The 17,197-nt window shown below is 45.2% G+C and overlaps 1 protein-coding gene across 1 annotated transcript in view; it reads left to right on the plus strand.

Moving 5' to 3' along the window:
- The window catches only part of ABCA12 (ATP binding cassette subfamily A member 12), an 80,395-nt gene that overhangs the window by 13,231 nt on the left and 49,967 nt on the right, over positions 1–17,197 (plus strand). The window contains exons 3-10 of the mRNA XM_036386718.1: positions 3,059–3,206; positions 5,460–5,548; positions 6,583–6,692; positions 7,411–7,596; positions 8,420–8,598; positions 11,486–11,598; positions 12,650–12,746; positions 12,875–17,008. Coding sequence (XP_036242611.1) covers positions 3,059–3,206; positions 5,460–5,548; positions 6,583–6,692; positions 7,411–7,596; positions 8,420–8,598; positions 11,486–11,598; positions 12,650–12,746; positions 12,875–17,008 — 5,056 coding nt within the window. The remainder of the gene's footprint in view (positions 1–3,058; positions 3,207–5,459; positions 5,549–6,582; positions 6,693–7,410; positions 7,597–8,419; positions 8,599–11,485; positions 11,599–12,649; positions 12,747–12,874; positions 17,009–17,197) is intronic.

The raw sequence follows: 17,197 nt of genomic DNA on the forward strand, positions 1-17,197 counted from the left end.
GCTGGAAACCAGCTTGGGTCCAACTCACACCACATGGGAATCTGGCCCAGACATTTTTGATTTTTCTGTGTCATGGTCTTTCTCAAAAATCTTCCTTATTTCTCTAACTGCTGTCAGAGCCCAGGCCTCTTCCAGAAGAGTCCTCCCTGACATTGCCACTGCTCCTGTGCCAAGAGCATAGTGGGATGACACTGGTTTGTGACTCAGGGATGGATCAGGTCCCATGGCTGCATCCAGCTGCCAGCAAATGCTCAGCATCTGCTGAGAGTTGGCAGAGCCTCACCGAGTGCCTCAACCTCATGAGCCAACAATGTCCTCACAGGTATTGTGCCACCACCACCAGTGGCAGCACTTCCAAACTTCAGGTCACAAATTCCTGGCTCTTTATATCTGGGGCTGCTGTTTCAAAAGAGAAGAAAGAATCTTTTGTATGATACCATTGCTGTGTTCTGATGCTGAACACTTCACTGTGATAGAGCAGCTGATTGTTTAATTGCCCACTTAGTTCAAAGTGTGCCACCTTTCAGTCCAATTCTTTGAGTCCAGTTAGGGTTGTATCACCACTACTTGGGCATGAAAAAAATTCTCTTGCCTTCAAAATCCACACACTGACACTGCCTATGCTCTAAGTCCTTCCAAATTCCTCCCATAGTTCATAATTCTAGAATTTGTTATTGCTATACTTGTACCTCAAGGAAGAGTCTTCCTCTGATCTGGATACATCAGGATCTCTTGCGTTATCACCTCTGTAAACATCTGGCATGTCTCTGGAGAAGACCAGTGCTCCCCAGACCCATCCTTGTGTTCTCCTTTCAGCCTTCCTCTGAGGAGTTACACAGCTTTGGCTGCTCCTGGTCTGCTAAGAGACATGAGCTGTGTGGGTGTTGGTAGGTGTGGAGGGCAGTGAAGGGTGCAGCTCCTACACATCCTTGTGGCTGTGCCCTCCATCCCAGTCCCCATGGCTTCCAGCGTCTTTGAAGCTTCATCTTGGTAGGCACAGTGATCCAGTGAGGTCTGTGGTGTGCATTTTTGGATTGGTGTGCAAGTCAATGTCCTGCATGGCAATGAGGGTGTGGGAGATGAGAAGGAAGATGAGAGGAAAGTGCCCATGTGTGCAGAACGCTGGGCAGAGCTGTAATTGGTGATCCCAAAGGGCAAACACTACAGACACAGCAGGGATATTCACACAAGGATGCTTCCAGATTAAAGTGCCCTGCTCTAAGGTTTCCCACATGGGCAGCAGATTAATTACCCTGCAACACCTTTAGAGTGGTGGATGCTTGGTCTTGTGGCCCCAACACCAGAAGTTCTGCCTGGAGGGATAAGGGAGCTCTTTTGCTGCCCTTGGTGCTCTGAGGTTCCTGGGAGATGGTTCAGCCTAACTCCTGAGGGAGGGAGGGAGGGGTGTAATTCCTCAGGTGGCTTGAGGGATGCAGGGAGTGTTGGGGGAAGCTTCCCAGAGCAGGGAGCCTTCTCCTCTGGCAGCTATCCATGTCCTTTAATTTTCTCTTGTACTCCTAACTCTCCACTGAGGTGTACACCACCATCAAAGTGGGTGCCTGTATCTCTGCAGGTCTCAGGGGCCTCTGTGCTGGTTGCTGTTTTGGCCAAAGCAACAGGAACTCCTGTGCTAAACCATGAACTCTTGTGTTCTGACCCAAAAATGCAGTGACCAACTGTGCTGAGGAAAGCTCAGGAAAATCCAGTCTCCATCATGGAGACCAACAGCCCTGGAGTCCACCTACCCCTGCTAAGCCCTCTGGGAGCATCTGGGGTTTGACCACTGCTATAATGAGTAGATGTTGTACCAATGCAGTGCTGTGTCCTTGTTGGAGGGGTGAGAGATAAAGCCGTGCCTGAGTGAGAGTCTCAGGTCATCTTTGAAGACTAAAGAGCAAGGTAATCAATTACCACAAGCCTGCCCGCAGGCCTTCAGCAAATCTGGCTCCCTTCCATAGCAGAAATAATAGCAATGTCCTTTGCCAGGTAATTTTCCAAATGATTATTTTAAATAATATGTTGCTGTGATCCAGCAAAAGAGTGTGGAGATTTATGAGAGCGTTTGTCTGCGAGAGGAAGAGCAGCCGTGAACTCTGCGGGCTGGCAGCGAGCAGCACGGGGCAAGAGGCACATCAAACACTCCCCGAGTGTCTCATTGCTCAGGTCCACTCTGTGTCTGGAGAAATGGAGACAGGGACACACATCTCATCCCTCAGCACTGGCTGCCAGCATCCCAGGTCACCAGGCAGATGGTGCTGGAGCTGCTCTGAGCTGGGAGGACACACTGGGGATGGTGGTGATGGATTGCTCCTCTGCCTTCCCAGGACAGCTCTGCTCAAAAGACAAAGGATGCTTGTTGGTCCTGGATCCATTGCCCCTTCCTGTGGTAAAAGCTGAGACAAAGGCTTGTTTTAACAGCAGCAGTGGGTGCAGTGTTTGGCAATACATTTTATTTCCTGGCTTGGAAATGAAGATTGTGGTGTTGTGTAGAAAGCAATCCAACAAGTCTTGGAGAGCATGTTCTCATGGGTGCTTCAGGTTACTCTGGCCACGTGCCTGCTTTCACTTTATTTTATTTTTTAAAGGCAGAATTAGGATACCTTAATCTAAGGGGGTTTTTTGTCATTTCTTGCCTGTTGTTGGATTTGGGAGAGAAGGGAGGACATGTGCAGTTGTTTCAGGATCAACAGGTATCCTGTGAACAAATAGTTTGGCTCTTCTTCCTATTAACTGGGACCCTGAGCAACTGGGTCTAGTGGGACATGTCCCTGCCCATGGCAGGCATGTTGGAACTGGACAACCTTCAAGATTTCTTCCAAGCCAAACCATGCTATGATTAAATAGCCTGTGATGACTTTGTCAGTGTTGAGGAGGTGCTTGTAGTGGGATTTGGCAGATGATACTGCCAGGGTGGAGTCAGTGAAAGGAGCCTCAGTGAAACTGAGACTCTGTCCTGTTGTTTAGGAAGGGAAAACAGCACATCCTGACAGAAACATATGGCCAAAAGATGCATGTCCTCATCATCATAATGGCGTTTTCTCTCTCTTTTTCCCTCCAGGTTACCTTGCACCCCGAAACCTTCCCAGTGCAGGCTTCTTCCCGTTCCTGCAGACGGTGCTGTGTGATTCTGATGCCAGGTGTAAGGGCACACCATACACACCAGAAGATCTGCTGCCAAGACTTAATGACATCTCACCCCTCAGACTGTAAGGGAATCTGAATATTTCCTGGTGTTAGGAGGTGTAAAACAAAGCCTGTCTTGAGGGGGAGGGAGCATCCATGCATGTCTGCGTGTATGTACAAATTCATCCACAACAGATGTACCTCAGCTACCTGTTCTAACAGATGTCTGGCACTTAGAAAAGAGAATATCAGCTGCAACTGGACACTTCAGAAGAAAATCACATTAGACATAGATCTTAGGAATGTGTCCACTGATTCAGGCTGGAATCTTCTGCTGAAGGGAATTTTACTCCCTGAGAAAAACTCTTCAGCTCACCCAGACCAAAGCAAAGGAACATGTTTTTGCACGGCTGTGGGTCAGATCTGTGATAAGACTTGCCCCCAGAGCAGCCCAGAATGTTGATCTGCCACTGAGAGGGATCAGCTCAGGATGCTTTGGCTGGAAGTTTGGATGTTAGTTCTGGAGCAACTGCTCTTTGAGCGTGTCCTCCAGGTGCCAGCCAGAACAGGTGTCCTCTCTGCAGGCCATCAAACATGTTAGGAAACACATGAAAATGCAGAAACAATTTTTGCCCGCAAAAGCACAGAGATTTGCAGCATGGAGCTGGCTGGGCATGTTTTGTTGGAATGTCCATTTGCTGAAATGGAAATGTTCAGTGGGATCATTTCAACTTCTTGATGTTCCAGTTGAAGTGAAGTAGGATTTGCCTTGAGGCTTGCCAGCCAGGGTGGTTTCTACATCCTGGCTGCCCAGTTCTGACAGACCCCTGGGGAACATGCCATGCTGAGGCCTGGCTGGTTCACGGAGAGCTAAAAATCTCTCCAGGGCATCTCACAATGGCCCTGGTTACTCATCTTTGCTTTTAGGTGAGAGGCTGCTCCATAGTCAGAGTCTCAAAATCCCCCTTGGCCAGAGGTTGAGATTCTGAAGAACTAAAATAGGCCCCACCATCAGGCAGTCCTGGGGTTGGTGGCTCCTTAAGGATCCTCCTTAGTGCAGAGGGAGTCGTTTCCTAGGCCAATTCAGTGGTCAGAATCTCTCCATGGGTGGGAAGGATGACTAAGGATGTGGGCAACTGAAGTTGCACAAGGTGAATCCTAATTAATTTCAAGGTCATGCAGCAGAAGAGAGGAGGGAAGGCAAAGCCACATGGAGACTGGATGCCTGGATTCACAGCTCTGTTCCTCAGTGTCATTGTTTTTCCCTGAGCATGTTAAACAATGGCTCATTTGGAGTATTGAAATGAAGAAATGGGAGCTTCTAGTGCCAAAGCTGGAGGTCTTCCATGGGTTTGAATAGCTACAAATCCTCCTTGCTTTCTGCTTTTGGTTTCTGAAAAGCTGTTTAGGAAATAAGTGTTTTTTCCTGCCAAATGAAAACCAAAGGATTTGGCCAAATTTTATATCAAGAGCATGAGTTATTACCAAGCATCTTGACCACTCTTGATCCTTGAGATTGTGTGTGGGGAGTATCATTATAGATACGTGGCCATACCTCCCATGCATGGTCAGGTCAGCCTTGCTGTGTTCTACAAAGAAAAATGCCAACTATGAAGTAGCCACAGCAAAACTAGCAGGATGCAGCAGAGTCTAAAACCTCAGGAAAAGATTCCTTGGGAAGGGGGAGGCTCCAGATGAATAGGTGGAGCTCTGCCTCAGGGGTGCTGGATCCCCACTGGGGAGTTTTTCACAAAGTGTTTGAGCTGTGGCCCTTCACTACCTGGATCTATTGTTTTGTAATATTCAGCTAATCCAGGCTGTTTTTCTCCTCTCCCATTGTGCAACTCACTGAAGCTCTTGTTAAGCTGTTTTATAACTTGCCCTAAAACTATGTATAACCAGAGGTCAGCAGAGAAAATGGGCAAGGTTCTCCCCTTTGATTCTGTTTCTTAGAGGCATTTACCAAGGTGTGCATGGTAAGGTTGCTTGAAATTTCCCTTAATAAAAGGAAACCAAGTCCAAAAACCAAGCTCAGCAATCTTTTCTCCTGTAGTGGAATGTTTGGGAAGGAGTGGAATGTTAAGGTCTTGTTGTCTGGAAGGATTTCTTGGTAAGGCCATACACTTTATAGCCTTGGAGTTCTGGACTTTTGCTTGCCCAAGATACGTGCCAGGCCTTCAGAAGGAACCAGGCTTTTGCATAATCCAGATTTCAACACACCTGCCATGAAATCCAGTTAAAGCAGTAAGTTAATTATAAGAAATTCTGGCAGTTGTTACAGTTGTCTCTTCTTTTTTTTTTTTTTTCCTTTTTTCTTCTTTTCTTTTTCCCCCCAGCAAACACAGGAGCTCATCCAGTGTAGCCAAGGACAGGCAGCCATCACCATGGAGTGCAGAGGTTCCTGAAAGCAGGAATGCTTCACTGGGTAGGTCACTCACTGCTCCAGGAAGTTCTGCTCTTTGAAGGCTGATCTTTTGAAGATCTCTGGACAGAGCTGCAGTTCTTAAAGCGCTGCTGAAATGATTTATGTGTTTCATAGAGGCACGTGACAATGGCCCTGACATTAGTGTAAATTCTTGGGGACAAGTACAAGTAGCTGTAGAGAAGACTTTGAAATTTGGCCAAGAAACCAAGATTAAATGGTTGTGTTTCACAGGAGCAATGCAAGATCACAGACTGATTGGACATTAATTAGAGACCTGGCTATTTATGGAATATTGCCCTTTTACTACCCACAAATTCTCCATAAACAGCTTATGATTTTTTTTTCAAATGGGTTTTTATCCACAGTTATCCAGCAAATAAGTTGTCTTCTGTGCCAGAGTGGATATTTATTGTTGGTGATGTTCTCCTCTGATGTGATTCTCTTTCCTGAAGGAACTTTCACTCTGAAAGTTTCCATAAAATCATTACAATTATTATTTGTTGATGGTAATGGCTGGTGCAATCTGCAAGCCATCATGATGGATAGTCCTTTCTGCAGGGAGCTCACGATGAAATGAATGATTACAGATTTGCATTTGCCTGTTCTGCTCCAGCCGTTCACTGTTCCAATTAGCATTCCTGCCAGCACCCTCTGTGGTGCACAGACAGAAAAAGGCAGAATGCAAAAGGGACCAAGTGCAGAGGCGTGGGGAGGGGAAAAGCAAATCAATGAACAGTTATGGGAACTATTGACTCATGCTGATGGTCAGGGAGGAACTCAGTTCTACATTTTATTTAAAAATAAAATTTAAAATGATAGGTCGTGGCCCCATATAACAAGTTACAGTGTCATCCAGAATTTCATTATATCAGAAAAAACCCTAAAATACTTACAGGTTGCCATTGGCTGTACCTTTGGAGACAGTTTGATAATGCACCCAAAGCTGTAGGTAGCTGTCCTGTGTCCTGATTTTATGTAGCAAAGAGGTTTGAAAAGCCATAAGTAAAATACAGTGTTTCAAACTGTTATTGCAGCTTTTGGGGATTTGGTATCTCATGGAGAGAAAAACCTTCAGAATGTTTCATCACCATCCAACTTGACTTCCAGCAACCACACGCTCAACAAGATCTTCAATTTTGGGAAGGTAAGTCTGTATTTGCATAATAGCTGAGTATGAACATTTATGTATTCTCATATTTAAGGAATTAGAAGCTCAAAGTACCAAGACACAGCTTTTATTGCTTTAGGATTTCCCCTATTATGTGAATGAGCTTTATTTTAGAAACACAGTGATTGTGGGTGGATTTTTAAGCTTTGTGGTGAGTTTTTTGTCCTCTAGGCAGAAACCAGGGAAACCTTGAGACATAATATCATGAAATACAAAATATATATAAATACTCTGAGATGCTTTGTTCAGAACTTGTGTGAGTTAAGATGTTTGCAGTATATTTTCTCTCTTATGAAATTAAAGATACAATGTCACAAGCTTTGACATTCAAATATTTATTTACTCGTGCTAGTCCTGCAGTGGCATCAGAGGCACTGTGTGTTTATTGTATAGGTATTTAATATTTATAGAATCTATTGCTTTGTAATAAAAATTTGTTACAATGCAGTGGACACTGCTTTTGTGGTTTGGTGTCCAGGCCTACAAACACTTAAGCACACTTTTCTCTTTGTAATAGATGAGGAATTTGAAGGGTTTTAGTGAAACCATTCAGCTGTTAGAATTCTGTCTACGCTGTAACCACAATGCTTTTCATTTACGGCTATCCCTTAGAAAAAGTCTCATCACTGTGTTTAGCACCATCCCAAACACGATATTGCTTTACAGCCACCCTGAATGTTTGCTGTTCTTTCAGAGGCAGCCCCAACACTCCACTGCAGGGAACCTCAGGGCCCTGCTGTGCCAGCTCCTGTCGCGGTACCTGGCACATCCCGGTGCCTCGGGAGGGAGCATGGCAGCCAACATCCACCACACCTTCTGCTTCACCAACTCCTCGCTTCTGGAGTCCTTTGCCCAGGAGTTCAGGACCCAGCTCTCCCAGGTGAGTGCCTGGGACCTTCCCTGGGGGCTGCAGCTGGGAGCTGTGGCAGTTCAGACAGGTCAGGCAGGGTTTGGAGCCACAACACAGCCCCTCGTGGGCAGGAGTTGCTCATCTCTGCACCAAGTGCAAGTTGGGCACGGTGAGGATGAGTGAATTCTTGTGCATAGGGTTAGCCCAGAGACCTTGGAAAGCCAAGGGTCATCCACTATCAGCTCATGGCTACTAAGGGTTCTCACCACATCTGGGCCTTGCTTCTCTTTGTTTGCCCCACTGTAGTGGCAGGTCAATAGAACAGCATGAGGATGTGGTGTAAATAAGAATGTTTAAACCTTGGGAAGGCAATAAATTTGTGTATTACCTCAGCAGTATAACTTCATCCAGTTACCCCTGCATCTGATCCAACAATTCATGATTGAAGCAGTACTTGTCTTTGGGAAAGCAATATAATTAAAGCAAATGAATCCTTTAAAGATAAAGCCTTCTTTTTTTTTTTTTTTTTTTTCTTTGCCAAGGTTAGAATTGATATTAATTTTCTTCTATTCCTAGTCTTTGGACTCTTTAGGATATTGTGAATCGTAGGGCTTGTCTGAACAGAGAATTTATTGTACAACCTGGGGTGTGAAGGTAAAACACAGTCACACTCTCAGTTATTACCTGTCCTTTGAATGTATTGTTTTGCAGACTTGCATGCAAGTGCAGTGCCAGCTGAAAAACATAGAAGTACCCCCCAGCAGCAAGGCTTCTGGTTATTGAATAATTTCTTGTGGTTATTAAATAATTTCTCCTGGTTCTTAAATAATTTCTTACATTTTTGTTTGTTAAGGTGCAGCACAACCCAGAGTACCAGGAGACTTTTGTCAATGAAATGGTCTCATTTCTGACACTCATCTCCCAAGTGCAGAATGACACCTCCCTGTGGCACCTGCTTTTGCTGGCCCCAGATGTGTTTCAGGACAACATGCAGCTGCAAGACATCATTGATTTCCTTCAGAATCCAAGCAGGTAAAACAGAGAAAATGGCAGGAGAAGCATTGAAAGCTGCTGGGTTTGTGTGCTGACCTCTAAGGGCATCACCTCTCCTCTTGAAAGAAAGGTGTTACCTTAAAAGCATGATTTGTTTGGGGGATGATGCAGCTCCATGCTAATGCATCTCTAAAGGTGTCTGTGCACTGTGAGCAGTGTGTTGTTTTTCAGTGACTCTTGTGTCATTCTTTTAATGGGAACTTGATATAAACTCTTGAGTTTTCTCCCAGCCTGCTTAGAGGCACTGTCATGCCCTTGTGCAGATAGAAAAGCTGGTGAGTTACAGGCACTGCCTTTGGTGGAAGAAAAACCCTCCTGGCTGGATAAAGAAAGCAGCCAGCTGCTTCTTTGCAGAAAAGCACAGAGCCAAGTTCAGCTTGCTTTGGAACACCTCAAGCACTTGTAGGGGAGCCATAATGTTTTTTAAAACTGATTTCCTAATCTACTGCTGGGTTAATCTTTCAAGGCTGGTCCCAAGAAAGCAGAGAAGAGAGGGAGCCTGGTTTTCTACCATATGGGCTTTAACACATCTGACTTGAAGGAAGTACCAGTTATGTACTTGCTCAGTGGTTATATGAAAAACAGAGCTGGCTTAACTGCATTATTTAACTGTACTGAAATATTTGATGCAGTTTGCACCTAGGGCAAGACAAATTTCTAAAATGGGCTTTGCCTTGAAATCCTTTTCCTGGGCTGTAGTTTGGCTAAACCCTCCCTGATCTCCAGAAGACACAAGTTACTCAAGATTAAGGGACTGTGTTCCAAGTCATCTTCTGGATGTGTGACTGACCCTGCTATAAAATATTCTGGATGGTCCAGTTGTTACAGTACATGGAGGACACCAAGAAACTGAGTGTCTTCAGACTGACTGCTTTTTGTTTTTATCTTGCATACCTGAGCAATTGGGTTAAGATGCCAAAAGAAGTTGTAGAAGCTTTGGCACTTTGATTGCACCCAGGCTTAGAGGGACTCACTTTTGATCACTGGTGTGTTGCTGAGGCACTTAGAAACCTGTACATTTCATATCAAGGTGATTTTCCATGCTGCATTGTGAGACCCATGTGTAAGCTGTAATGTACTTATCCTTAAAGGAGTCAGCAGCAGTGTGGCAGGAATTGTAATTTTATTCAGAAGCATTTTGTTCATGCTGCTGTTTCAGTCACAGAATTATTACATTTGGTTGCATTTACTGGCTTGCAGAACCCAACCTGAGAACCAGCCCTGTTGGAGTGCCCAGGGAGAATTAATATTTACTGTGCTGCTCTGCTTTGCTCTCCAGCTGCAGAGCTGGGGGAGGTTATCATAGGCACAACAAAGAGGCACATAGAATTTCATCACCAGAACTGTGCAGTGCTTTTATGCCTGGCATCTGGCACTGTAAATGCATGAGTAAAGAGTTATTGCAAAGAGATTGCACAAATAGTACTTTTAATGATGCTTACAAAAGCACATCTTAGCGAGCCTGCCCACGTCTCTTACTCAGGCAGGACTGAACTCCTAAAAAAGTGCTGTACAGAGAGGTTTTTTTGGTGGTTGAAATATGAAGGTATAGAAGAAAAGAACTTTTGCTCATTGTTACATCTGTATGAACCGAGTGATAAACACCACCAGTGTGAAACAGTAACTTCCAAGTCATGAATCCTATAGAAAGTTTAGCAGCAAATTTTATTACCCACAAAAACCTGGTTTGCAGACTGATTTCACAAATGTTCCTGTTTGTTGCTGTAAGATAGTTTTTCAGCTAAGCATATAAGCTGAGCTTTTTCTCCACAGCCAAAGTCTGCAGAAACCCTGCAAGACTGAAATAAAAGGGCAGCAACAACACTTGTTTCCATGTTTGCTGCCTTCTGATCTGTGTGATGTGCATCCATTTTTGGCAAGTCTGTGCCTGCCTCTTCCTTAGCTCTGCCATTGCTCAGCTAAATATGTCATTTATAACTGGGTTTCTTCCCCTCTAAGACTCTTACAAGCACATCTGCAGAATGAAAATGATGAGCACCAAGCCCAGGAAGCCTGCATGGAGACATTATGTTAAATTAGGACAGAAGAGATCCCTGGTGCTCTGCTCTCAGTAGCAGTCTGTTCCCACAGATCAGTATGCATTTATTCATGCCACTGAGATCTTTGTGTATCACCTGCAGAACTTGAGGCAGGTGAGAGAGAGACAGAGATGGTGCATTTCAGTGACCCCACAGCTACAGTAAAGGCTGCTCTTTATACAGGAGAAGAAGGGACTAATAATCACAGTGAAGTTTTCAGTAACCTGCACACCTGAGCAGGCAGTCCTTTAAATTAGTTCCTCTGTGGTACAATATGCCTGATTATCAGCTTGTTCCTTCCTATGACTGGAAAACATTCCTTGCTTCCCTGGCAGCCTGGCTATTACAGCATGAAAGAGGAAAGAAGGAGAATTGGAAATGGCAGCAGTTATTTGTGATCACTTCTTCCTTCCACAGACGTTTTCCCCCCTGGGATCCCTGCTCTCCCTGGCGCCTTGTCTCCTTGGTTCTTGGGGTTTTTTAGGAGGAAATTCCCCTGCAGCAGTGAATCACATGGCTAGTGTGTTACCTGGGTGTTTTCTGAGACCTGCTGGCTGGATTTTAGTGGCCTGTAGATTTTACATAACTCTGAAAAAGTGCACCTAATGGGTGCCACACGTGTGTTTGTGCTAATACACCACCATGGCTTTCCCACCAAAGCCCCTGGTGTTTGTATCTTGTGCATGATCAAACAAATCATTAAAAATAGGGGTGATGTCTTGTCTGTCAGACATTTCAAGAATGATAGATTGTATTCCAGCTGTTTCCTATTAGAGCATATAAACATGTAACCACAATTTATTTTCTTTTTTTCCCCCCTCCTTCAGTGTTGTGCTGGGAGCTCAGAATGTCTCTGCATCTCTGGTGAGCAATGATAGATTCAAAACTGTTCAGAATGAGGTTACAGATTCTCCACTTTCCCTGAACTGCTTGGAGCAAGGTAAGACTCCTCCTCTGAGTCATATCTCTGCTGAAAACCTGTGGTGCTGAGGAGAAGCAAACTACAGGCTAATAAGTAACCATACAGATTGCACACTGTTCAGGGCTCAGCATAATGGGTTCTTCCTTCAGCTTTTTACAAATGTGAATAAAATGCCTCATTTCAAATGGAAAAGTAAAAAAGGCTTGGGTTTGTCAGTAGACAATGGATTAACATGAGTTTGCAGGCTCAGTGGAAATGGGGAGCAGTAATGTTTCACTTTGATTTGCTTTTTTTGGGGGGTGATGTCAAAATCTGCCTCTGGTTGTAGACTCTAACTCAGCTTGGTGCAGCAAGGCAGGGGCTGCACAATGAGCTGTTTACATCCACACGAGCCATTCCTTCAAATCCCTGTCCCTTCCAGCAGAGATATCCCCCTCTAACTGGGGATCTGGGAACAGGCAAGGGAAAGGAACTAAATGCTACAAGGGACAGATGGGGATTGCTGTCCCTTCTCTACTTGTTTTGTGGAGATTGTGGGAGTTAAGGTGGGTAACAAGAAAGATGAGGTGTGCAAGAAGGGAAGACATGCAAAGTGGCTGATGAGAGGATTGGACACATGGGGATATCAAGATGAGTGTAAATGGCTGTGGGAGACATGAATGATGCTGCAGACAGAGCTTATGTGTGAGCTGTAAAAAAGCAACCCTAAATGAAGGGAAAGAAACCATAATAAATACTTGGCCACCTTACTCTGCATTACTGACAGCAAAGTGCTCCTGAAGCAGGAGGAGACCTCTGTTAGCATCCAGATCACAGCAGCATTGAATTGTTCCTGCATGATTTCAGCACAGAAAGTCACTTCTAGGATGCCATTCTCACTTCCCTTGAAAGGCCAGGAAGAGTTACACCCCAAAAGAACACTCAGATTTGTAACCAGGATATTGTGGCTTGTGGTAGGAGCCTGACTTCATATGTGCATGTTATCCTGAATAGACTTGCCATTATAGCACCTCTCAGATTCCAGAATTACATGATCTTTACTAATATTCCCTTCACATTTTTGTTGTAGATAAAGAAAGAAATTGGGTGACCAGATCTATTTGTAATTCCTTTGTTCACTGGAAAGACAATCACACTTCAGTATCTGAATTGGAGGAAGTTCTAAGGTGAGACATTAGCTAAAGGGATATTACTAACAGTGTAATTCAAATCTATGATCTTTGCTCTAAATCACCTTACATTTCCACTTGCATTGATTTCATATTCACTAAAACACTTTTTTGTTCCCCTCCAGAAAAATAAAGTCACCAGAGATTGGTGGAAAGCATTCCAAGAGGTCCATTAATTCAGATGATTTAGAAGCCATACAAAAGCATCTACATCGTTTAAAAGGCTTTGAGGAAAAAATGAATAGAAGTGAATTAAAAAGCTTAAATCTATTCAGAAATTTGAAGAATGAAACATTACAGAAATTGTATGCATTTCTTGAACTGGGAATGAATCCACACCATGATTATAAATTAAAGGAACCATATAATAAGGAAATAATTGATGAAATCTATAACTTCACATCACTGCAATTACAGAGTGACTTTAATGGGACTTCCATTTTCAATACAATGACCCAGTGGAAAGAAATTCAGAGGGCTTTAAAATTAGCTACAATGCTTTGGAATCCAGCTCTCCTAAGTAATTCCAATTTTAGTACATTGAAAACTAAGGATGCTCTCAAAATGTTGCTCTCCACAAGCATGCCATCACTTCTGGAAGGTCTCAGAGACCGTTTGAGTGGATTGCAAGAAATCCCATCTGTGTTTTCTGATGATCTGCTCGAGCCTGAGTCCTACAGAAACTTCCCAGAGCAGCTCCTAGCTCTTGAGGAGATGTTTTTTAGAATGATGGGCACAAATGTAGGTTATCAGTACCTCCTGCTGCCTGTGTTCGAGCTGATGAGGGCTGTAGAGAAGTCCATGGGGGAGGCCTGGTGGGATGAGTTGAACGTCTACTGGCGCATTGGGGAGAAGCTGAGATCCATGAGGTGGAATAACACAGCCATCGTCGCCTATGGGCAGTTCTTGGAGGTGTTAAACAGCCATTTGCAAAAGCTGAATAATAAATCAAGTGGTGTCTTCAGTGAGGAGTTGGATCAGGTGTCAGAGTTCATAACAGCTGTGTTTAAAGAGTTTGGGGAAAGCTCTGGAGTAGCCAATATCTCACAAGTCACTCAAGCCATCCAGAAGACGTTAAACATCTTAAAAGACTTACAGCTGAATTATAATGTCAGTGCATTAAAATCTATAGATCTTTTCTTTAATTTTAACAATAAAACCTTGGAGAGCTTGTCTGAACTTCTGAGAACAGGAATGAAAATCCTTCATTATTCAAGTGCCAGTGAAGGTTCCAGTGAAGACATAATTAACCCCATCTATAATTTAACACATCTTCTACTGCAGGAGTTCAGCCAGTCTCCCTCACAGCACAATTCCTCACTACAGGCAAAAGTTTGGGAGTTCTTGCGATCAGCCTTGGATCCTTTCCTTGAGCCCAGCAGCAATGGCCATAGGACACTCCAGAACTGCTCCTTTGAGGATCTGCTTGACATAGGCCTTGAGGTGCTGTTTGAAAATGCCACTCTAAGGGACTCCTCAGCCAGGAGCCCCTGCAAGCCCCTCCTGGATTCCTTGGGCATGGAGGGTGGGACAGGCAGCAATGAGACCTTTCCCAGGCTGTTCCAGCTGGCCATAAGCAACCTGCAGCTGTCCCCAGAGTTTGCTGCTGCCTACAACAACAGCAGGGAGAGCTTTGCCAAGGAGCTGTCGTGCCTCACCCGAGCTCTGCGTTTGTCCCTGAGTTTCCTGTCCAAGTTAAACCTTGTCTCTGGGCTGGGAAACTCGTGGCTCCAGGAGAAGGTGAGAGCTCTGAGTGCAGCCACAGAGGGGCTGGTGCAGGGTGATGCCTCGTGCCCCATCCCAGCCCAGGATGTGGGTGATGTGTCCCCATCCCAGCTTCTGAACATGCTCCTTCCTGCCCTGCTGAATGAAACAGTGCTGAGCTCCCTGAATTCCTCTGGCAGCTCAGCAGCCTGGGATGGGCTGCCTGTGTTTTCCCTCCTGTCAGCAGCTGCTTCCACGAAGAACAGCAGTCTCGATGAGCTGCTGCAGGTGGGCAGAGCTGCCTCCAGCCAGCCCGAGTGGGGACACTTCTCCCGGCTGTGGCACGCCACTGGCAGCCTGCTGACCTCCAAATGGAGCCTGACAAAAGTGGGTGAATATGTGGAGCTCCTGCAAATGATGAAGAAAGCTCTAATCCTTGTGGACTTTGGGGTAGCTCCTGGAAAAGCATTGGTGCATCAGATCTTTCAGAATTCTACTGAAGCAATGGAATCCTCAGATCTGAGTGATTTGTATAGTGCATTAAAACTCCTTTTCAGTTCAACTTCTGCCACAGACAACACACTGGACTTGGAAAGAATATTTCAAGAAATACTTCCTCTGTATGAAGGGGGTGGTGAAGGACTGTTCTACTCTAATCCCTATGGAAAAGAAAATCAAGATGTTCTGACTATGGCTGCAGTGATTTGGAATGAGATAATTTTAAACAGGACTCATTTTAATGCAGAGAATGCATGGGAGCTTGTCAAAATGCTTGCACTCGATGCAATCTCGCTCGAAGACATTGAAAATTATCTCAGCACAAATGAAAAAGTGTCATCATTATTTTCTGACTTCTTGTTGACCCCTGAAATTTCTGAAAATTTTGCAGAACACCTTCTGTCCCTTGAGAAACTTCTTGGCGCCATGGCAAAGGTGAATACCAGTGATCATTATCTGCTGATCTCTTCTTTGTCTAAGCTAATGGAGAAGCTCCTTCCTGGAGGGCAGGAAAATGAACTTGATGCTTTCTGGCACATTGCTGAAGGTCTCCAGTCCTTGAACTGGAGTAATACAGACAATTTCACTGCCCAGTTACTTCTAGACATGCTGCAAAATCTGCTAAATACACTGGAAAATTACTCCAGTCTTCCTTTCTGTGATGAACTGAAGCAGCTGCTAAACTTTGCATCCTCCATCTTTGAGCTGTACGATGAAGAAGACTCCAGGGGAAACAACATCTCCATGTACTTGCAGGCCATGCAGAGAGGTATCTTAACTTTGAAAGGCTTGCAGAAGAGGTATAACATCAGTGAGCTTGAATCCCTCAGCCTGTTACTTGATTCTTACAGTAACTATACCCAGAGACTGATGGAAATGTGGGGAGCAGGAATGAAAGTTCTTCATGACACCAACTTAAACAAAACATTGGAGGAGAAAATGGACACTGTCTATAATTTCTCACGTTTGCTGCTGCAGGAGTTCAGCCAGTCTCCCTCACAGCACAATTCCTCACTACAGGCAAAAGTTTGGGAGTTCTTGCGATCAGCCTTGGATCCTTTCCTTGAGCCCAGCAGCAATGGCCATAGGACACTCCAGAACTGCTCCTTTGAGGATCTGCTTGACATAGGCCTTGAGGTGCTGTTTGAAAATGCCACTCTAAGGGACTCCTCAGCCAGGAGCCCCTGCAAGCCCCTCCTGGATTCCTTGGGCATGGAGGGTGGGACAGGCAGCAATGAGACCTTTCCCAGGCTGTTCCAGCTGGCCATAAGCAACCTGCAGCTGTCCCCAGAGTTTGCTGCTGCCTACAACAACAGCAGGGAGAGCTTTGCCAAGGAGCTGTCGTGCCTCACCCGAGCTCTGCGTTTGTCCCTGAGTTTCCTGTCCAAGTTAAACCTTGTCTCTGGGCTGGGAAACTCGTGGCTCCAGGAGAAGGTGAGAGCTCTGAGTGCAGCCACAGAGGGGCTGGTGCAGGGTGATGCCTCGTGCCCCATCCCAGCCCAGGATGTGGGTGATGCGTCCCCATCCCAGCTTCTGAACGTGCTCCTTCCTGCCCTGCTGAATGAAACAGTGCTGAGCTCCCTGAATTCCTCTGGCAGTGCCACAGGCTGGAATAACCTGACCACGCTCTCCAGTGTGGCACAGGATGAGCTCCACAACCTGCTGCAGAGGCTCCAGCAGAGCCTCACCATAGGCAGCTACTACACAAGTGTCTGGGGTGTGTTTGACAGCTTCCTCAGCACCAACAGGAACCCAGCTGCAGGAGCTCCCCTTGCAAGGCTGTTGGAAGCAGTGGCAAGTGACTCTGCCAGTGACCTGTCAGCTCTAGAAATCACAGAAGCCACCCTCTACATTCTCAACGGGCTGAACATCCCTGGCCTGCTAAATGAATTCAATATAAGTTCCAGCTCAGCTTCTCTCTCCAACAAAACCAGTTTTGACACTGTGATTGATATTGTTGCTCATCACTTCACTGTCGTGGCAGAAACCCTTTACAACAAGACTGTGCCTTGGACTCTGAGTGACCACACTCTGTCCCCAACCAGCTTGATCACACAGTGAGTTTGGGCTTTGGGTATTGTAATTCCATGCATGGGTTGTGACCACCATTCTCATTCCAGCATGAGAAGTATGGAACTTTCTTCCAGTGGAACAACCTAAGCCTGCAATCACTGTAATTCAGGACACAATGTATAATGTGGGTTAAATTGAAGCAGAGGAAACTTCTCCTTGAGCTGAAAGTACAG

The sequence above is a fragment of the Molothrus ater genome, chromosome 7, assembly GCF_012460135.2.
Source record: "Molothrus ater isolate BHLD 08-10-18 breed brown headed cowbird chromosome 7, BPBGC_Mater_1.1, whole genome shotgun sequence".
NCBI classification, from domain to species: Eukaryota; Metazoa; Chordata; class Aves; order Passeriformes; family Icteridae; genus Molothrus; species Molothrus ater.